The 20,280-nt window shown below is 38.2% G+C and overlaps 5 protein-coding genes across 6 annotated transcripts; 1 reads left to right on the forward strand and 4 right to left on the reverse strand.

Annotated features, from left to right (window-relative positions):
- Positions 1-48: 48 nt before the first annotated feature.
- Positions 49-6,401, reverse strand: LOC17889920 (beta-galactosidase 9). Its single transcript, XM_006296302.2, has 19 exons — positions 6,175-6,401; positions 5,967-6,062; positions 5,754-5,866; positions 5,598-5,664; positions 5,390-5,482; positions 5,010-5,153; positions 4,622-4,710; positions 4,365-4,470; positions 3,978-4,065; positions 3,769-3,890; positions 3,272-3,448; positions 2,661-2,893; positions 2,296-2,411; positions 1,978-2,075; positions 1,787-1,897; positions 1,542-1,652; positions 1,224-1,432; positions 801-1,149; positions 49-536 (listed from the first exon to the last, which is right to left on the reverse strand). Exons 1-19 carry the CDS (start codon positions 6,388-6,390, stop codon positions 396-398), a joined length of 2,679 nt encoding a protein of 892 aa, XP_006296364.2. The 5' UTR covers positions 6,391-6,401; the 3' UTR covers positions 49-395.
- Positions 6,402-6,949: 548 nt separating this feature from the next.
- Positions 6,950-7,897, forward strand: LOC17889444. Its single transcript, XM_006295839.1, has one exon. It carries the CDS (start codon positions 6,950-6,952, stop codon positions 7,895-7,897), a length of 948 nt encoding a protein of 315 aa, XP_006295901.1.
- A 931-nt stretch (positions 7,898-8,828) lies between these two features.
- Positions 8,829-11,580, reverse strand: LOC17888937 (probable inorganic phosphate transporter 1-5). Of its 2 annotated transcripts, XM_023783869.1 has the most exons (4): positions 11,210-11,580; positions 10,603-11,075; positions 9,581-10,409; positions 8,829-9,060 (listed from the first exon to the last, which is right to left on the reverse strand). In XM_023783869.1, exons 1-4 carry the CDS (start codon positions 11,511-11,513, stop codon positions 9,026-9,028), a joined length of 1,641 nt encoding a protein of 546 aa, XP_023639637.1. In that variant the 5' UTR covers positions 11,514-11,580; the 3' UTR covers positions 8,829-9,025. The 2 variants fall into 2 exon arrangements, with proteins under 2 accessions (XP_023639637.1, XP_006296200.1); XM_006296138.2 differs by lacking the exon at positions 8,829-9,060 and having other exon boundaries at positions 9,437-10,409; positions 11,210-11,579.
- Positions 11,581-13,409: 1,829 nt separating this feature from the next.
- Positions 13,410-15,533, reverse strand: LOC17888087 (trithorax group protein osa). The gene is made up of 7 exons (XM_006294473.2): positions 14,841-15,533; positions 14,519-14,571; positions 14,393-14,432; positions 14,244-14,321; positions 14,051-14,164; positions 13,882-13,961; positions 13,410-13,776 (listed from the first exon to the last, which is right to left on the reverse strand). The coding sequence occupies exons 1-7, from the start codon at positions 15,399-15,401 to the stop codon at positions 13,683-13,685; spliced, it is 1,020 nt and encodes a 339-aa protein (XP_006294535.1). The 5' UTR covers positions 15,402-15,533; the 3' UTR covers positions 13,410-13,682.
- Positions 15,534-15,818: 285 nt separating this feature from the next.
- LOC17887649 (probable serine/threonine-protein kinase DDB_G0276461) lies at positions 15,819-19,485 on the reverse strand. Its single transcript, XM_006293741.2, has 8 exons — positions 19,292-19,485; positions 18,145-18,639; positions 17,890-18,055; positions 17,757-17,807; positions 17,484-17,666; positions 17,312-17,405; positions 16,559-17,232; positions 15,819-16,463 (listed from the first exon to the last, which is right to left on the reverse strand). Exons 2-8 carry the CDS (start codon positions 18,609-18,611, stop codon positions 16,080-16,082), a joined length of 2,019 nt encoding a protein of 672 aa, XP_006293803.1. The 5' UTR covers positions 18,612-18,639; positions 19,292-19,485; the 3' UTR covers positions 15,819-16,079.
- Positions 19,486-20,280: the final 795 nt, after the last annotated feature.

Genomic DNA, 20,280 nt, shown 5'->3' on the forward strand with positions numbered 1-20,280 from the left:
AAGCGTCTGCATCTTGTTTTATCATAAAAGATTGGGATAATTTATATGTAACGCAAAGTTAAGACATATATATTTGCATTTGAAAGCACTGAGATCCAAATCATTACATCAACTTGGACTGATTTCGACATTTCGTACATTCTCAAACAACAAACTATACAAGCAGATAAAAAAAAAAAAAAAAAAAAAAAACTATACAAGCAGATAAATCTTAAGAGTTGGTTTCGAGTTTACTGGTTCTGAGTAAAGTTTGGATACAACGACGAATAAGAGCAAACACAATTGTTCAGACCCTGAAAAGAGCGTGTGAAGGGACATCTTCTTCTTACTAGTTAAGCAACTGTGGTCTCTTGTATCTTTTTAGCTGTTCATCGTTCTGAGCTGCTTCTCAGTGTCTAAAAACCGAGGTCACTTGTATTTTGAGTCGGGGAACATTGTGCCATAACCGCTAACGTCTTTAAAATTCCACTACATGGGTCACTACGAAAAGCAGTATTTGAAACTTCGATGAAGCAGCTGTTGCGTCCTTTACAAGCCTGCAGAAGAGAACAATGATTTTTTGGATAGTTCACAGAGTCATATTATGCAGTTTGCTATGAACCAATATAAGACCTATATGTCAAAAATTTGTAGCCGCAATCTTCCTACTAGCTTGCTTAGGAAATTGGGGTCTTCACATGTTATCAAACTGGGTTTAGATTTCATGTCGCCAGTTTTTAGATTCCTCCATATGTTTGAATCGTTGCTGATGTTGCAGGCAGAAGTATGCTTAAAGACACTTTGAATTAATATAAGTTTACCTCAGAGACGATTGATAACGAGTTGGATGCATGACATTTCCCGATAGAAAACTTGTCGCAGCTACCTCTTGGAGTCCCATAGCTAGCAAATTCTATGGATGATATGACATGGCCATCTTCACAATGCAGATGCACTTCTGGTGCCACACTGTTTATCAACATTGTTCCGTTCATGTAATCTGGTGTGGACCATTTCCGCAGAGGTGGATAATGCAATTCTGAGACTTGACCGCACAGAATCCCAGCAGTAACTGTCTTAACCGATATCTTAAATGGGTTACCCCCGGTTTCTTCAAAGAGCACGAGTAAATTACTTGACGGCTTTAACCACGAACGTGGTACGTGGTATCTGTTCGATACAGTGATATTAGGTCAGTACCATGGGATTTATTAGTCATTGCAGAGTTAGTACATGCATATTACCTGGTTTGTGTAGGCTTTCCACAATTTGTTGTGCACTTATCTGAATTGTAGGCTCCCCGATAATCACATCCTCTTTCACACCCATCCTTTTGGGAACTGATATTCCAATACCTTCCAATATGGTGTCCATTGACCCAAGCTTGTCCCTTTCCCATACTTTCCAGATCAAGAACAACAGGATCTGTTCCATCAGGGGTGTCGAAGTATGTCTAATTCAACAAGAAAGAAAAAGGAACAATGATCTCTTGACTAATGAAAAAAAAAAACTGTTTTGGAAGAAATGAGAAAATAAAATTCCAACATGTTTCACAGATTTACCTTGTACCACATAAATATCGAAGGTGAAACGTCGGCCTCCAAGGTGCTCCATGCAGCTTTTTCATTGTGTTCAATAGTATATATTTTCTCAGCCTCGCCCTTCAATCCCACCTGCAAAAAACCCCAAACATTCAAATGCTTCCACAATGATCTTCAGATTTCAGATAAAGTGAGAATGAAAAAATAAAAGTCCACAGGGTTCAACTTTTTTAGGACTCTGAGAAAACCATACACCTTAACTACACCTGATAGGTCCATGACGATTTTGAAAGGTCCACATCTCCATTCTTGAATCCAGTAAGCTTCACTTTCCCTCTAAAACCAGCTCCATCCTTCTCCAAGAAAGCACCATAATTCTGTGCCATGACGTCCAAAATGATCACAATTAGGTGTAAGAGAAAAAGGGAACATAGGCATTATTGTAGTAGACTTTTACCTGCAACCCAACTGTTTGGGTCAGCAGAAGTAAATCATTGTTTCCCTGCACAAAACTTACAGGCTGCACTGCCTTCACCCAGTGACCAACAACACTGCCTTTACTTCCATTCAGCAGGAGGAAAAGTTAGCGAAAGATGAGAGAAAACAATTTCTAAGACTTTGCACTTCATGATGCAATGTGACAATCTTGTGTGAATATATACATATCGAACCGCAAGAGACAGCAGACACAACCATGTACAGACGTAATACAGGACCAGGGCATGTGTACAATTACTACCATGCATAAAGAGCAGGAGGGAATGTAGTATATTACCTGAGAGTTGTTTGTTCACAAACACACGCAACACATCTCTCATGCTATCAACTGACACTGTTGGGTTAGCTCCATTTTTCCTCCAGAACGAGATATCATCCTCAGTTACGATTATTCTACAATTGGTTGAGAAAGAAGGAAAACTATTATAGATAAAAGCCAAAAAACTATTAAATGTCAACAGATTTTACAGTACTAAATTCCTCTAGAATACTGAACTGGTAAGAGAATACATAAAACAAAACATTTAAAGATAGTTCAGTCAGAGTTTTATTTAAAAACATCTGCAATATCTACATATAAGGAATTCTTTCCCTTAAATGCTTTTTGTTAGTTAGATCAGTGAGGTAACACCGCATAACTACCTTGTCTTATGCCACAGGTAATCAGAACGGTCTTTTGTAACATTCAAATGCTCCAACAATCCTTGGAAAGTGAAATTGTTTTCACCCCATATGCCAATAGGTTCTTTCAGAGCCATCCATGATTTTGAGATATAAGAAACTTTTTCCTGCCTCACGACTTTTTGCAGTATAGACATACTACCTAAAGATGACCTTGCAGGCTCAACCATTTTAACAGAAGTTTGTGCTCCTACCTGATCAAGAACAGACAAAAACGAGAATCTAAGAATCATCTTGGGTGGCAACTAAAAAAGCGAATTGCCAAGTTCACAGCAGAAGATATTTGAGGGGTGTCACCTTCCTTCCATAGTTATTATTATATTCATGTTGAAAAAAGACTGGGGTAGTTTCAAAAATGAAACAATAGAAACAGAACTAGTTCAATCACAGTGACCGCTTTCGAAGAGTTCAGTGAGAAAGAAGCATTCACTGAATGAGATAAAGGAATTGCCAGACCATTGGACTAAATTTAAGAAAGATAAACTGCCCACAAAAACCTTATTCGGAATTGCGCAAGCAATTACCAGTCAAAATAATTTACAATAGCAGTGGAAATGGAAAGGAAATCAAACCTTGGCAGTGTTGAAGGCCACTTGTCGACAGTCTGGCAATATACTCACTGACCAAGGTGGTAAAGTATATGACTGGCCATTAAACTTCACATGTGCGGATTTATGCTCATCAATGTTTGCGAGAAATGCAGCGCACACCTTTCTTCCAGTCTCACCATCTCCATGATAAATGTGTGCCTGGACTTTGCATTATGAACAAGTCAGAATCTGTAATATTCAGCATATATAATACCTCATATTTATATATGCATTCAAAAAGGTAATCATATAACAGCCCAGTATTTTGTGCAGTACATAAGTCATATTCATACGTGCATTTAAACTAGACGTGCCTTCTGTAACACCCACTAAATAGCAAAAAGACCTTTCTTATATCAGAATTAAGTGAAAATTTTGACAGGTAAAGTAGAGTAAGAATTAAAACGGATCAAAATCTATCTAACAGCCTGGTCTATTACAAATTAGACACTATATGAAAGCATTTAAGAGTAGAGTACCTCCTGATTCGATCCCAATTTTCTATATTGAGGTGCATCTGCCGCAACAAGGGCAGGTTCACAAAGTTTTATGGCAGCATGAAGATCTTTTAGATGCCCCCATTTTGGTTCACTCCTCAGACCTTAGTATATGAAAACCATAAATTCATTAGAAAAATAAGCTGTTTTCCTAGCAATCTGTTATCCTGCTACCCTTCGCTTGCACCCACCATATTCATCAAGAGGAGCATCATAATCATAGCTTGTAATGTAGAAAGGGCCACCAGAAGTTCGACCAAAGTTTGTTCCACCAAAATACTGCAACCATAAAATAGACTCATCAATAATGCAATTCAAACAGATTGAAAGCATTGACATCATAGGCAATCTATAATCAAGTTGGGCAAAAACAATTTACGTAAGTTGGATGTAAACTGAAAAGTAAATACTATGGCTAACTAAAACCTATTTTCTCAACTCAAGGAAGAAACCTATGAACCGAAACACGGTTGTTTCTGAACATCATTTGTAATCGACAGCAAAGATGATGATGCAAATAAATTTGGGCAGGAGTAAATGGAAAAGAGAAATATAAATATCTAGTGTGCTATTTTTACCATGTAATAATTTTGAAAACTTCCTCCACGCTGATAAAATCTTGCAACTGCAAATGCAAGATCTTCAGCAGGTCTGTGAGGTAAGCTTCCACCCCACCTCGTGTACCTTCATAAAGTCAACCAAACATACTCATTTAATCCAAATACCAATCAACATAACAATTACGGCCAATTGCCTTTGAAACAAAAACTTCAAGAAAACACTTCTTTGATAAGAGCAAAGCTTTGTCAGAGGACTGCATGAGAAAAAAATATACCATCCATCCCAATCCTCTGTCCAAAGTACTGGCTTTTTTGGCGAATTTGGTTTAAAGCCATCACAATAGTATCCATTGCATGCATCGATCTGAGATAAAAGGAATTAACAGACCTCAAAGGATGGTTTTCAAGAACAAGGAATTTTTTCATTATAAATTGAAAGATGTCGTTATCAGCAGGTCTTTTATAATTCCATGAAACCAATGGGGAAAAATGGTTAGAAGTCGTTATCAATGACTGGATGTCTGTAAATACTGGGTGTCTCATTCTTATTTTACGAACTCAAAGAAAATCTCTATGAAAATCATCAGCCAGGTAAACAGGATCAGCTACAAAAAAAAAGCAGAGACATCTTAATGCACACAAAAATCAAGTTAGAAATATTACAATATTCTCTGGAGCATCTGTTTGCTTGCACATAACCCAGGGAACTCCAGCACCGAGCCCTAGAGCCATGCTAGCTGCCCATTTGACGTAATCCTTTCCCTTCTGCCCGTATGATTTTTCAACATCCCCGTATTCATTCTCAATCTATGTAAGAAAAGTATTTTAGTCCATGCTATGCTCATTCGACAAGTTGCAGTAATTTTACAACATTAAATTAAGAAGGCTGCTCAGTCTGAAACAAGTTATGTCGGCAAACAAAGAATGCAAGGGACTGTCATCAACATAAGCAAAATCATCACCTTTATAGCAAGAGTATAGAAAGAAAGAAAGCTCACTTGCTTGATAAATAAAGTTGAGAAAATAAAAAATTCTCATATGACCTGCAGCATGATTACAGGACCGCCTTGCCAACAGAAAAGCTTTGCTTCTCGCATCAAATCCACAATCTTCGTAACAAACCTCTGCATCTCCTTCTGGAAATAGCAAACAGAAAGATATGAATGGCTGTTCGACGATAAGAAAGCTAAAACAGAACTTAAAAAGTAAATAACAAAGAAACAGTGAAATGAGCATTCAAATTAAATGCACCTTAAAAGGCTCATTATCTGTTCGAAACTCTATGCCAGGAATATCACGCAGCCACACTGGGAACCCCCTAACAAGAATTGAACCAAAAAAGAATAAAGAGAAAGCTGGATAACGAAGAAAATCAAGACACACCAATGGTTGTGAAGAAGAAATTACCCAAAGTTCCACTCAGCACAAACGTAAGGACCTATGCGTAGATGGAGATAAAGACCACTTGATCCAATAAGCTTCACAAATTTGACAAGGTCGTATCTTCCTTCAAAGTTATACTGAACAACCCATAGAAACATCAAATTCTCCAGTTTTTAACTACTCAGAGAGCTAGTAACAAAAATCAAGACAATATACACATAGGAAAATTTAGCTAACCTGACCCTTTACAGGCTCATGCCCGCTCCAGAACACATAAGTTTGAATCACATCAGCTCCACCTTCTTTGCTCTTTGCGATGAGATCAGACCACATCTGGAACAAAAAACAATTAACAGTCCCAATTCTTCTAATTTAGCATTTCAACAAAACCATCAGAAATTGTCGAGCTACTGAAATTAGAAAGTTCAATGAAAAAGATAGTTACTTCAGGAGTGGCTCGAGGGTAGTGAATTCCAGCGGAGAAGAGCATGCGCCTCTTTCCGGCGATGATTAGAGCCCGGTGATCGTAGCTGACATTGAACGGCTCAAAGAAATTTCCCGAGACAATCGGAGAAAACAAAAGTAAAGCGATCATCGGTGACAGTATCCGCCATTGAAGCGAAAAAATTCGAATTGACTCAGCCATTGAAGTAAAGCTCATCAAAGTCCACAAAAAATTTCCTCTTTTAAGGAAGAAGAAGACGAACTTCCCCAAGCTTGTAATCCTTTTTTCGTACGATACCCTTATACTTCTATTAAATGCTAAAACAACCCCAAACTTTTATAAAAGTTCAACGTAACCCAATAAAACCCCAGAGGTAGGTAAAATTGAACAAAGATATCGAATAATAGATAAGTGGATTTATCTACGTTTGCTTATGTTTTTATGGAATGGGTTCATCTGAAATTAAATTACTTGATCTGACGTATTTACCCTCAAGACACACCAAAAAAAAAAAAGGCAATATTGTCTCAACAACAATTCTCCTAGTTTACTTAGACTTTGTTTCGGGAAATTCCTTGGGATAAAAGGAAACTTCCTCTGATTTCCTTTTCCTAAAGTCTCTACTCTCTACACAGTCTATATATAATAACATCAGATAACACAACCAAAGCCTCTCTCTATCTATCAACAATCTGATATCCAAAGTTGTGTGAGTTTTAACCTAAGCTAAACGTTGGAACGCTCGACAGAAGAACAACTTAAGAAGAAGACGATGATGAAGGTTGCGGTTGCTACGGAGGGATCATCTGATCTTCACCGTTTGGCATATTCTGCGATTAGAGCTGCTAATGTTTCTGATGAACAACGTTGCTTTGGTATTCTACGATACTTGAAGAGCTTGAACCTCTCGGTCAAGGATCTTGGCCATTCCGAAGTGATACTTCCTTTGGAGAGTCTAAGAGATCACGAAAACCCTAAGATACGAATGGAAGCTAACGTATTGTTCAACTCTTGGATGAAGACTCTTTATTTCAGCGGAAGCGACTCTTCTACTCGCAACAAAGCTCCCCTTCCCCTGAAAAGGAAGAGAGTTGATTGTGTTCAAGTATCTCATGATATTGCAGCAGAGGCTAAGAAAAAGACTAAGTTTTTGAGGCAGCAGGAGAAAGAAGATGAGAGATCTAGGGTTCATGAGACAGGAGAGACTAAAAAAATTGATGGTTCCAAGTCTTCTGCAGCGAGGTCTCTACCAATGGAACTTCCTAAAAACCCTAGATTCGAGGCTCGTGAAACAGGGGAGACTAAGCAAAATCTGAACAAGTCTGGCGTTTGCAAGTCTGTTTTACCAACATCAAGAACAACTCTCCAGATGAAGAAGAAGAAACCTTCTCTTAAGGTGTCTGAAACCCCTAACAACTGTCCAGCCTTGAAGAAGAACTCAACGGAGATGTTGGAACTGTTCGAAATAGCCAAGAAATCAGCTGACGTGGCCAACGCAAAGGGAATTCTCGCGGCTAAAGCAGAGACATCAATCTGCGTAGACACTCTCTCTTTGCTCATGAATTTCCCCATCAGCTCAACAGCTACTGAAACAGGACGGATCATGGAGAGGCTTGAGCGTCTAACAAAGCACAAGGATAGAAAGATTTGTAACTCTGCATCTGCACTTCTTCACTGTTGGAGGGAGAACATTAAGAGATCAACAACATCGAGACGTCCATAAACTTATTGAGGATAGTATCATTAAAAAGACAAGGGATGGAAATAGCCGACAACTTTGGTTTTTGTTTATTCTTTAGGTAATAAGAGTAGTGTAGTCTCCACTTAAATTCATAATTTTTCCTTGTTTTGTGATTTTCATGTGGATTGTTGTTTATTCGAATTCATGAAATTGGAGTTTGATATGGATATATTTGTTTTCAGTTTTTATTTTAAAGATAAGTAAGTCAAATACTTGAGAGACTGATTCCATAGTTTTTCTGACATAAACTCAAAACTCGAACTAAAGATGTAAGAAAATAAACAAGCAACAAAATAAATATTAATTTATGAGCACAACATTAAATTACGGTCATTAATGCAGATCTTTACCCTTTGTTCCCAACATTATCATCAGATTACCTTCACACAAAGTCGATTGTGTAAGAAGAGAAGTCAGAAGTAAAAAAGGAAAAGAACTTGATGCCTAAGCAACACAAAAAGGGAAAGTCCTTAATTAGCAAATTGAAAGGTTCCAGGTTCTAGCGAGTGATATCCACAGTCCCTAACAAAGGGAAAATTCTGGATTTGGCCCTTTATCAAGTTTGGACCTTATTCGGTTAAAAGTGGTAGCGAAATTAGTAATTACCTGAAGGTACACATATCACAAGTTTAAAACTGAGGATTTGGAAGATCATACTAGAAAAGCTAGAATGCACAGCCGAGGTGCCTTTATGAAGTGTATTGTTTTGACCTTAGATGGCCTGAGCGACATTCACTTCTTAACAGGCTCAGGTAGCTTCTGACTGTGTTATGGTTTTTGACTCACGGAATTGAGATTAGCTATTGTCTCTGTTTTTTCTTTGCTTCATGATTTTGTTAAATGTAGAAAAATAAAAAAGAAAAGACAATTAAGGAAGTTTTTATTTGTTTGTAACCCAAGTAACCTCAAAAGAGACTCTACAAATGTACAATGCACTCTCTTTCGTTAAGGAACTCTGAAACCACACATGTCCAGTGATTTGAGTTCTTTGTGGTATTTCACACCTGTGAGTTGGTTATGAGCCATACTTACGTACGCCAAAAAGGAGAGGCTCCCAAGTCCTTTAGGTATATTACCTGACTGTTGGTTTCTTGAGAGGTCTTGGGGGATTCAAACCCGTTCTTGAATTGCAAAGGAGCTATGATCTGGTCAGGGCGACAAGCAGAATGACCAACAACAAGAGCATTAAGCATGAAGAAACTTGAAGCGAAGACACAAAAGAGCAATAGTACCGAGAGAAAGCAGTCCCAAAATGTCAAGATTGGTATCAATGTGGTTTTTGGAAAATATTTAAAAAAAACTGAAAATCTGAAGTGAAATTTTCAAACTTATAACTTGGTGGGATTGGAATCACATCAGTGTAAAGGAGGATTTATGTTGCTCACACTAGTAATTACACCTTTGAATTTAGTTACAAGCACAAACTTATGTAATGTATCCGAAAACATGAGAGGATCATGAGTCCATTACGAATAAGTCTCTTGAACTTGGTTTCTTGACATGTACTGTGACTCTAGTAGCTACATAACATTAGCCAACAACACAAGTTTCATCTTCATTCATCACTAAGCATACGTTTAACATTCTAAATTTACAGAGTCATTTCATAGCAAGTTTCATTAAAAACTTTAAAATAAAATAAAAATCAAACGGGGACAGTCCTACCGGAATGTGGTGTAGTCATCTCAGCCGCCGCATCTCCGCCGCTCTGTTCCTCATCTTCTCTCGAAATCTCTTCAAGAGACTTCCCTTTAGATTCAGGAACCAAAAAAGTGAAAACAACCCCGAAGAAATTAACAGAACCAAGCATCAACAACGAGTTCCTAACTCCAATCCCAGGAGGATAACCAGCATCAGTCTTCTCCGAATCCGAACTCTGCGCCGCGTAAAGAAACCCGAAAGCTCCAACAATGGCACCCGCCTTACCAGCCGCCGCAGATATCCCATGACAAGTCGACCTCAACCTCGCCGGAAATATCTCAGCAGGAACAACAAACGTCGTCGCATTAGGTCCAAAATTGGCGAAAAACATGGTCAACGAATACATAACCAAAAAACCAATCCGATTCTCTCTGTGCTTCCAGTGATCATAAGGAATCGCCAAAGCGAACATAAAGATCGTCATGAAGATGAATCCCATCAGCTGGATGAAGAATCGACCCAGTGTATCGATGAACGCGACTGTGAACCAGTACCCAGGGACAGTGCCGCAGAGTGCGATTAGGGTTTGAGCTTTTGAGACGGTGAAGACTTCGTGGATTGCGTTCATCGTTTCGGCGGCGGGGATCCATCCGATTGCCGTGTAGATGTCTTTTTGGAAGAGGTTGCTGCTGTAATAAGCTATGTCGAGAAGGAACCATGTCGTCGTTGTGCCGAGGAGGTGGAGGCCGTGACGGCGAGCGAACTCGGAGGAGAATAAGCCGAAGGGGGAGGTCGGGTTTGATGAAGATGATGCTGATGGATCTTCTTCTGCAATTAGATCCACTTGAAGCACCTGTTGTGCAAATAACATAACTTACATTTAATTTGGAGATTATGATTTTTATTTTTTTGTAACACCATGAAATTTTAAAACTATATGTTAAAGCAATTTTATAACAAGCCACTATAATTTAAAACATGAACTAGAACATTTTTACTTAATCTTAAAAATAGTAAATGAAATTTAGTTTGGGGACGTACGGTACCTTAGACATATCGGAGGCGGCTTGTTTGGTATTCCGAGCAACAAGAGCGGTATACCGAGCAGTTTCCGGCATCTTCATCCGCCAATAGTAAGTGAGTAACGCTGGGATAGCTCCAAACATGAGCACGATCCGCCACACGTAATCCGCTTGAGGAACAGTAGACCTCACAGGGTCAACCTCGTAGGTCGGTGCGTCGAACGCATGGTCGAAGGCACTCGAGACTATGAGAGATACGATTCCTCCAGCTAAGATTCCAAAGCCTTGCATGGCGAAGACGGCTGCTATGAAGGCGCCGCGTGTTTTCTTGTTGGCGTATTCGGACATGATTGTGGCTGAGAGAGGGTAGTCTCCGCCTATGCCGAAACCTTGCCAGAACCGGAAGAAACAAAGTGTGGCCATTACTCCGTTAGCTGAGTGTCCGAATGATAGACCAGACCCGAGCGAACATAGTACCATGACCATCAAGGTAATACCTTTGAATTCCCAACCAAAAGAAAAGGATTAGTTACTGTAACTAAATGCTAATTTTGAAGTTCTAAACTTTCTTATACAACTACGGGAATAAAATGGAAACATATCTTAAGGCCAAGGAATTAGCAAAGGTTACCGTAAACTTTCTTGCGGCCGAGCTTATCACCGAGCCAACCGAAGAAGAGCTGGCCAGCGAGGGTTCCGCAGAAGGCCACACCATTAACAGCAGCAGCAACATTAGGAGGAAGCGTTCCAGGCTTCTTGGAGCCGTCAACGTGGTAGTATATGCGGCCGAGGAGCTTGGTGACGAGAGAGATGCTGAAAAGATCGTAAGCATCAGTGAAAAACCCCATACCTGCGATTACAATGGCTGTGAAATGGTACATCTGCGTTTTGGCCGCGTCCAAGGCGTTCAACACTTCTTTCCCTTTCTTCGTCATGTTTTGTTTCTTTTTCTCTGTTGTTCACTCACCTGAGAGAAAATCTTGCAGCAACAATTCTTGATCAATTATATAGTCGAGAGATATTGTGAACATAAAAGCATGTGATAGTGAGTGCAGTTACCTATGCAAAATTGAATGTTGTTTTTATAAGCGATTTGTCAAAGGTTGTCTTTTCTTGAAAGAGTTTTACTCAAGGAAAAGTATGTGTGAGGCCAAGAACCATAGATCCCCCCTTTTGAAACGTGAGGAATCAATCTAAAATATAAGCTTGGCTCTGTTTTTATGCGTAAGTACTAATCAGTTTACTTTGCTACTTTCAAAGCATGCATGAGGAGACAACTTATGAATATGAGAGAACTGGCGAGAAATCTAGAAACGGAAACAACACTTTGTAGAATATTACAAGAATATGCCTTACAAGAACGTATATATATTTAAATTTACTATTGTAGATGTCATTAAATATATTTTAACGTGCAACTCTCTCTATGAATACAACACCTTTTGAATTTGATGAGGTCAATTGCTTTAAGAGATGGAAAACGATATAAGAGTGAAATTATTTTTCTCTAGAATTATGTATTAGATCAGAAAACAATTCAACATCCCCAGTCCTCATACATCATGTATTCCTCATCTAATTGATTAGACCAAGGGTTGAATAAGTTTTCAGTCACATTGTAACAATTCAGTTGGTTGATGAGTTAATGTCCAAGGCTTAAAATCATTGCATGTGTGTGTATAAAATCTAAAACTGATATGGTTTCACATTTTTGTTTCCTTCTTCTTTTGCCCTCAAAGAGAAAAATTCTTCACATCCTTCTCTTTTTATATTTTCAAGATTTTTAAGGTTTTGGATAATTTCAATTTAAAAATTTAGGTTGAGTCAAGCACGTATGTTTGAAGTCAACATTTCTGACTAAAATTTATGTTACAAATAATGACTAAAAAACTTATATTATTATATAATTTGCTTTTCAATGTGTTGCGGAGAGGAAAATAAATCTTTAGCGCTTTCAATACGAAAAAGAATAATATAAAGAGCCTCAAGAATCACGAAGCAAATGTTAACATTAAACACATAAACAAGTTTTAATATAATGACGCCAATCCAAACATTAATACGCAACGTTTATGTACATGTATTTAAATACGATAGTAAGAATCAATGCCTTTATAACTTTTAAACACTTTTTATTGATGCAAATTAACTTATATCACAACCGAGAATTTAAAGTAACAAATACCAAAAGAATATCAACATTATTCAAGACACTTGTGAATGCGTAAAGAACCACTAACCTTCAAATTCATGATAAACCAACAATGTGTTTTAAAAAAAATGCATTAGTTGCGCTGACTCTGCAACTCACGCTATTGGTCCACCAAGTTTACTTACAATTGTTTTTGATACCTCTTAACACAATTAAAATGTTTTATTGTTCAACATTGTAATTGACTGGTTTTAGTCATTTGTTGATTTGTTACGTTTTTTTTAATGTTTTTTCATTATTTGCTTTCGTTTGCATTTGATTTTCATTATACGAACTCTTAGATTAGGTTGTATTGTTTTTTTTTTTATCATATAGTTTTAGACTTTTAGTATCATTTCATATCATTTAGGAGTTGGAAGTTTAGCAAAATTCATTTGACGATTCAAAATGGCTCCTACAATAATAAATGTGCTTGTGCTTTTAAGGATGGTTGACCAGTTGACGATTCAAAATGGCTCCTACAATAATAAATGTGCTTGTGCTTTTAAGGATGGTTGACCAGTTTCTCAAATTATGATCGTCCGACCACATGGCACAAGGTGATCGATCCAGCGCTCAATACATAGTCAACCGACCATAACCACGATGCTCATGTCATAAGAAACTACTACTATAGTGGTGAAAAAACAATCTAATATATATGATTAAAATTTTGAGTAAGAAAGAACACTTAGCCAAGAAAAACATATGACAGCACTATAAGTTAACCATCTCAGAAAGTTATGAGAGTGTTGATCAGTTTAGAATCATCTACTACTGTGACGAGAATTCAGAGAAAAAACTTTCTTACATTACACACACACACCTCTGGCTCTAAGGTACCCTTTCCCCCTTATATCATCTCTAAATCAATTGCAAGAATATTCACACAGATGTCCCTAACTTTATATCCTTACTCGTTCCTGCATTGCTCTCCAAATGGTGGCAGAAGAAGAGCCAACCTTGCCTTGTACCTTGCGATTCTCTTTAACCTGTCTTCTCTCAATCTGAAAAACAAAACAAACCCCACAATTTTTGTTTATAAGAAAATATTCAATCTTCAATCACTGAGAAAAATCACTTTGTTTTCGATGATATGCTGTAGGACTCACCGAGAGCGGACCTTCTTAGCTCTGTCTACATGTCTTTTCAAAAGATCAGATGTTGACAACTCTTTCACAGATTCCTCGTCCTGAGGTTTATCAAAGAGTTGAAGTAAATCAAACTTAGCATTACCCTTCACCATTAGCATTTTAAAAGAACTCAGAGAGACAAGAAAACCTCTTTGTCTTCTTCGGGATTTGGTTCTTCAACTGAATCTTTTGGCAAACTTGTCTCAGTCATATCCACAGGCAAAGGCTTTGGCAAACATGTCAGTGTATCACTTCGCTGCGGCTGTAAACAAAATCATTAAACTTCCAAAGGTATATCAAAATCCGAATGCTCCAGAGCAAAAGTAGTAATTGATGCGAACCTGAATTCCCTCATGAGCACCATTTCTCAACCAAGATCTACACAGTGAATACAGTGAAGCCCCCTCTGTTATTCTAACCTGAACACACATATAAAAGGTAAGCATTTTCGAACCATAACGCAAAACCGAAAGATAAGTATAAACTTTACCTTTCTTTTTCTAACAAGGACCAGAGCATCATCCCGGCTTCTAAACACCACAGAAGAGCAACAAAATCATTAAGTTTATATCGTAGATTCAAATTTAACAAAGCATAATGGAAAAGAAGAAAGTACCTGGCCTTTTTATGCCCAACATTGTCTAGAATTGAAGTTGGAGAAGGAGTAGCCTAACAATCAAAAATCCAAAATTTACAAAATGTAACCTCACACAAAGAACATAAACATTGTCAAACACTTTTTAAAATCCAACAGAAGTTTCAACCTTTCCTAGATCATTAGAGACACAGGTTCATCAACTACAATCACTAAATCAAATCAGCTTTAACATAATAAAACCTTTCACTAACCACCACAAGCTAAAAGCTTTTAACATATGAGACATACAAAGCAAAACAATACGACAAAGAATAAACGAAAAGAATCGAAGTTGACTAACCCGAGGTTGCAAGAAATGAGGAACTCCCTTCATATGACCAGGCCCAAGTTGAGGAGATTGTTGATTCTGAGGATGCGCAGCTCTCATGAACTGAAACATAGGATCCAAATTCGAACCAAATTGGCCATGGTGGTACGCATAAACCGGCCGAGGAGGATGCCCACCTGGACTAGCCACAGGATCAGCGACGGAATTCGAATTCTGTCTAGCGGGTCGGGTCGGAAACCCTCGACCCGAAGAACCAAACGGGTATATAAGAGTGGAAGGGTCTGGTTGTGGTGGGTGAGGCTGATGAGGCGAACCAGCAACGGAATTCGAACGCCTGATCGGTGAAGGATGAGTGTAGTGATTTTGATGAGGATGAGGATGAGGATGACGATGAAACGGAGCTATGGCTCTGTACGACGGAGCTGGTGATTGAGGTTGAGGTGACGGCGTTTTGACTGTGTTAGATTGTGTCACCGGAGATTCAGATGCGGTGACGATAGGACGCGGTACTGATACAGAGACGTTGGGAGAGGAATTGGGATTGGGATTGGGATTGGGATCGGGAGTGGACATTCTCCAGCCGGCGGATGGAATTTGATTTCCGAGAAATTTGGGGAAAACAAATTAAAGGCAAGGATTCAAATTTGGTAGCTTTAACTCTCCTTTGTTTTGTTTTCTAGGACACGAGCTTGAAGTTTTTCTAACTAGGTTTGGTTTTCTATTTGTCTGGTCGGGTCCGGTTCAATGTCTTTTAGTACAATTTGAAAATGGTGTATGATATTTAATAATCTACAACGTACACTATGTTTATAATTGACACTCCATTAATTTACAGAGAATCAAAGATTTTTACGTTTTTACCAATTTATTTTTTATAAAAAAAAAAATGTGATTTGTGAACAATTTAAGATTGGTGAGGTTTGGTTTAAAATATGACTAACCCCAGTGAAATCGCAGATATGGTAACAATGGAATTTGACATACACTAAGAAGAAGAAATATTCATTCATTCCATAATTTAAAAGCATGAGGTACACGGCTCAGAAATGCATTATACATAACCCCAAAAACCAGATGTGTAGAGTAATCAAGTTTCAGGATCTACATAAAAAAAATACTAGATATATGGGTGGGTATATTTAGCAGCACAGGTTTGATCATCATCTACAAAAATATTTAAGATTCTTTAGTCGCAATACGAAGCTGCTGTTTTTGCAAGAGGAATAAATAGTAATGAGCATCGAGTGATTTTTAGAAGCCAGCCCATCCAGCAGGTTGAGCTGTTTTCTGGTTATCTCTCATCTTTGAGCTCCCATATCTCTGTGCACTGTTTCCTGAACCCATAGATCTTTGTGTTGCAGAAGCGGAAGTAGCTGCTGGAGATGGTGTAGCAGCTCTGAAAGATTCTGTCTCAAAACCCCATGCATCAAAACCTTGGGTACCTGCAGCAGAAGCCGGTTTACTTCTAGTTCTCACAGACTGATTCATCGTATTACTGTTACCCTTCGATGCAGACTCCAACACGGGTTTCACACCATCACTAAAAGGTTGCCATGAATTTGGATCCGAGCTTCCAGTTGACCAATCAGATCTGTCCTTTTGAAGTTCCCACATAGTTCCTTCCATCTTTTCTCTCTGTTTCATCAACAACATAAGAATCATAAGATATATATTGATACAAACTCGTCTATGAGTGTCTAAGCTTAGATGAACAAGAACCAAGATAATACCGGTGGAGTTGATGAAATAGAATGCATCCCTGGAGAGGGTTGATTTTGTGATGAGTCTCTGCTCGGTGATGGTGAAGCACTTTTGGAGGCAAGTGTTTGTTTGAGATCCTGCAACTCTTGCCTCTGCGATCTGCAGATAGCAGAAAGCTTTTCAAACTTAGCTGTTATCTCAGCCTTCTCTAGATTTGTTTGCTTCAACTCATCTTTTAACCTCTCTATCTCAGCTACCAACGCCTCTTCTTTTCCGGGTTTATTACCATTATCAAGCTTCGCGGTATCAAAGTCAGCAACAAACGAGTTAAAGGCATCATCTTTGGACACTCTTGTCCTGTTATTGGTTGCAGCAGGACTTGTATCCTTCTGAGAAACCGTAGATTCAAGATCTTTATTTCTTTGCATACCACGAGCCTCTCCTCTCACAGGACTAGGCTTTTTGGGATGATGACTATCCACACGAACTCTTTCAGATTTAGATGTGTTACTGTTGTGGCTGTTTGGTTCATCAAATTTAGGCATGCTTTTGTTTTCTTCTAATACGACAGAGGTTTTAGCGTGCTGAGTCGCCCAAAAGGCACCAAGCGGTCCTCCACTATCTGATTCTCCAGACGACGGTGGTGGCGGTGGCGGACTTCTGCGAGGTCCTGAAGAAGATTTATTTGCTGATTTTGATACACCTGTCAAAATTTCACAAGGATCAAGAGAAATCACATCTTTCTTCCAGAAGCTATCCAAACTTGGTTTTCTACACTATACCATCATGGACTCCAGCAGATTGCATTTCAGGTGGTCGATCAGGTAATGACTTCTGTAAATTAGAAGGAAGCTGCTCGTTGACACGAAACCAAATCTGTAGATGGACATCTTGTTAGAGACAGCGCAAGTTTCATCAACCGTAAAGGAGCAACGAGAAATAGTAACTTGTTACCTGTGTAATATCTGGTCGTTCATCAGGTGAAGCTTGAAGCATATCTTTGATGAGATCCGTAACAAATACACTGTATTTAGGGGATTCTGGAATACGATAGTTCCCATTTAAAATCTGCAGCTTTGATTCTCCATCAAATGCGCTTTTAAAATAGCAAATCCGAAACAAGAGACATCCAAGAGCCTAAAAATTAAGAGAAAATCAAAACTTCAGTATCGACCTAATTGATTAACAATGTGGATAGAAATCGAAGAAGTGTTTCACATGACATACCCATATATCGACCTTCTCGCTTATCATCTCCCTTCGAAAGAGATCCCACATCTATTGCCAATAAAGACATGAATCAAACATCATATTATCACTTTTGAAACTCTTATAATCTGCATAGGAGCACCAGTCAAACCTCAGGAGCCCTATATGCTGGTGTTGTGTATTTTCTTATATTATCTTCTTCAATGCCCATCTCTTCTGCTCTTTCAAAAATCTTGTGATTTGTCGAAACACTTCCGAAATCGCATAGCTTCCACTGCCCATCTGAGCACAATAGAAGATTCTCAGCCTTCAAGTCTCTGTCACCATTGACAACACCAACATAATATCAATTTATATAGCTTGCCAATGTGAAACTGAAAGAAACCAAATAATTCAACATGTATACCTGTGAGCTATGCGCGGGGACTGACAATGCATTGCAAAGACAGCGTTACACACATCTCTGAAAATTGTAAGGGCTTGTTTCTCTTCAAAATAACCCGCCCCTCTGTTCTCAAGCACATCCACAAGAGATTTACCGCATAATTCCATAGCCAAAAGAGCCTCTTTTTTATTTCTCCCCATATCCAAGATGCCATGAGCAAAGAGTGTGACGACATTAGGATGTCCCTTGAGAGATTTCAGAACCGAGATCTCTTTCATTACAAGTTCAAGGGACTCCTCATCATTGCATATGATGTGCTTCAAAGCGTATTGCTTTGACGCGTGATTTGCATCCTGAGCTAAGTAAACGCTGGAGAAACCTCCTTCCGCAATGACGTTTCTAACCTGAACTTTTAGATTTCCTATTTCAAGATATCGACCTTCGAGACCCGCAGGTTCTTTCTGAGCAAACGGTTTAAACTTCCACATGTTTGAATCAGTGGAAGTAATATGAATGCTGCATAAACACAAAATCTGTTACAAAAACTTGAAATAACAAGCTATCAGGATCAATAGGAGATGCCGCAAGTTAGATTTATCCTAATGAGATATTCGAATACACAGATCAAAGAAAGATAAATGATCAAGTACCTAATCTGCTAAACAATATCTCCGATAAGAAATCAATCAAATAGATCTTGTCTTCTAGGACCGAATCAGAGAAAGTACTAACATAACTGAACAAAAGGAGCTAAAAGCTGAATCCCTGATCAGAGAAACCAGATCAATAGACAATAAAGCGTAAAATCTAAGGAGAGAGTATTGAAGCAAGCATAAAAAATCTAAAATCGTACTAGATCCTAGAAAGAATCTGGCGACTATGGTAAGATATGGTATCAAGTACAAGACTTTATCATAATCCAGAACAATCCAACTCAAACCCACTTCACACTGTAGCTCTAATCAAATTCTCCACAAACTTTGATACAAGAGAAGAGCACGATGAACATCTAACAACACTAACGAGTCCAACGATTAAACCACTACAATGAAAAAAAAACAAAATCTCGAGCTTTGAGATCTCACCATCTCAAAGCTCGAGATCAGGGAATCGGCAGATTCAATCAAATCCAATCCAATCACAAGCGAGAGTGTAAGAAAAATTGTACCTTTGCAAAAAACCCAGATGCTGATCAAACCAAAAAGAGCAAATCCAATCACCAAAAAGTTATGTAACCCAGAAATCGAAATCAAAGTAGCTGCATTAAGATCTGCGTTCGCTTTTGCGTAAGAAAGAGCGACTTTGGGGACAGAGATAGAGAGATGATGAAGAAGATGGAGACGAGAAGAAGAAAGCGGCAAATACGGGAATAGAAAGGAAAGTGAGATAAGACCATTTTGTTTTGTATAAAAGACGTGAACCTGAACGTGGACGTGACACTCCTCCTCCATACCTATTTTTTTTATTTTGATTATTTCACATTTCTTGATTCATTGGTACATGTAACCCACCTAATTAGTATAAAAGTTTGTGTTTTTAAAAATTAAGTTCAAGATTCAGATAACTTTAGCTAGCTATTTTGTTCTAGTTCTAGAATGTAGTATTATCATATAATAGGTGTTGGTTATCGAACTTACTAGCCATTTTCTTGAATCATGTTCGATTTGTGCGAAAGACCTTAGACCCGTATAAAAAAAATGAGTGGAAGAACTATGTTCAATCACCACCATATAGGGAGAAAACATGTACATGAAACTCCTGATTTTGACGAGGGCCATCAATATATATGGTTTTTCTAATGATTATAGTCAACTTATAGCTTGAATCTTACTCGATAACTAGTGGATCGTTACTATTTGAAATGCAAAGTTATGATGAAACTGCATATTCTATCAACAAGGATTTTTTTTAAGAAGTTACGATGGAATTGTTTCAACAAGTTCAACTATATATTACTTGTTTTGCTTCATCTCATTGGATCGTGGGATTCATGTTTGCACTTGTTATATTTCTGTCGAAATTTCTTGTTTTATATTTTCCTTTTTTTCGTGATTTTTTAGACAAAAATCATTATTGACTATTCTGTTCTGATGCTAAAGATCATATTGTAAACATCGTTCTGTTTATCTGATGCAAAAGTACATTTCTCGTTTTTAG

Source organism: Capsella rubella, unplaced genomic scaffold (genome assembly GCF_000375325.1).
Source record: "Capsella rubella cultivar Monte Gargano unplaced genomic scaffold, Caprub1_0 scaffold_4, whole genome shotgun sequence".
NCBI classification, from domain to species: Eukaryota; Viridiplantae; Streptophyta; class Magnoliopsida; order Brassicales; family Brassicaceae; genus Capsella; species Capsella rubella.

What these genes read in the sequence shown, in the direction of transcription:
- LOC17889920 (XM_006296302.2), bottom strand. Translation starts at nt 6,390, where the DNA reads ATGAGCTTTACTTCAATGGCTGAGTCAATTCGAATTTTTTCGCTTCAA. An exon ending in CAGATAATGAGCCTTTTAAG is followed by an intron (nt 5,483 to 5,597) that starts GTGCATTTAATT and finishes TGCTATTTCCAG; the next exon opens with AAGGAGATGCAGAGGTTTGT. An exon ending in CGTTATCAATCGTCTCTGAG is followed by an intron (nt 537 to 800) that starts GTAAACTTATAT and finishes TCTCTTCTGCAG; the next exon opens with GCTTGTAAAGGACGCAACAG.
- LOC17889444 (XM_006295839.1), top strand. Translation starts at nt 6,950, where the DNA reads ATGAAGGTTGCGGTTGCTACGGAGGGATCATCTGATCTTCACCGTTTG.
- LOC17888937 (XM_023783869.1), bottom strand. Translation starts at nt 11,513, where the DNA reads ATGACGAAGAAAGGGAAAGAAGTGTTGAACGCCTTGGACGCGGCCAAA. An exon ending in CCGCCTCCGATATGTCTAAG is followed by an intron (nt 10,410 to 10,602) that starts GTACCGTACGTC and finishes TTTGCACAACAG; the next exon opens with GTGCTTCAAGTGGATCTAAT. An exon ending in GATGACTACACCACATTCCG is followed by an intron (nt 9,061 to 9,580) that starts GTAGGACTGTCC and finishes CGCCCTGACCAG; the next exon opens with ATCATAGCTCCTTTGCAATT.
- LOC17888087 (XM_006294473.2), bottom strand. Translation starts at nt 15,401, where the DNA reads ATGTCCACTCCCGATCCCAATCCCAATCCCAATCCCAATTCCTCTCCC. An exon ending in GTTGGGCATAAAAAGGCCAG is followed by an intron (nt 14,433 to 14,518) that starts GTACTTTCTTCT and finishes TGTGGTGTTTAG; the next exon opens with AAGCCGGGATGATGCTCTGG. An exon ending in GTGCTCATGAGGGAATTCAG is followed by an intron (nt 14,165 to 14,243) that starts GTTCGCATCAAT and finishes TTTTGTTTACAG; the next exon opens with CCGCAGCGAAGTGATACACT.
- LOC17887649 (XM_006293741.2), bottom strand. Translation starts at nt 18,611, where the DNA reads ATGTGGAAGTTTAAACCGTTTGCTCAGAAAGAACCTGCGGGTCTCGAA. An exon ending in CAGCATATAGGGCTCCTGAG is followed by an intron (nt 17,808 to 17,889) that starts GTTTGACTGGTG and finishes TATTGGCAATAG; the next exon opens with ATGTGGGATCTCTTTCGAAG. An exon ending in AACGACCAGATATTACACAG is followed by an intron (nt 17,406 to 17,483) that starts GTAACAAGTTAC and finishes GTCCATCTACAG; the next exon opens with ATTTGGTTTCGTGTCAACGA.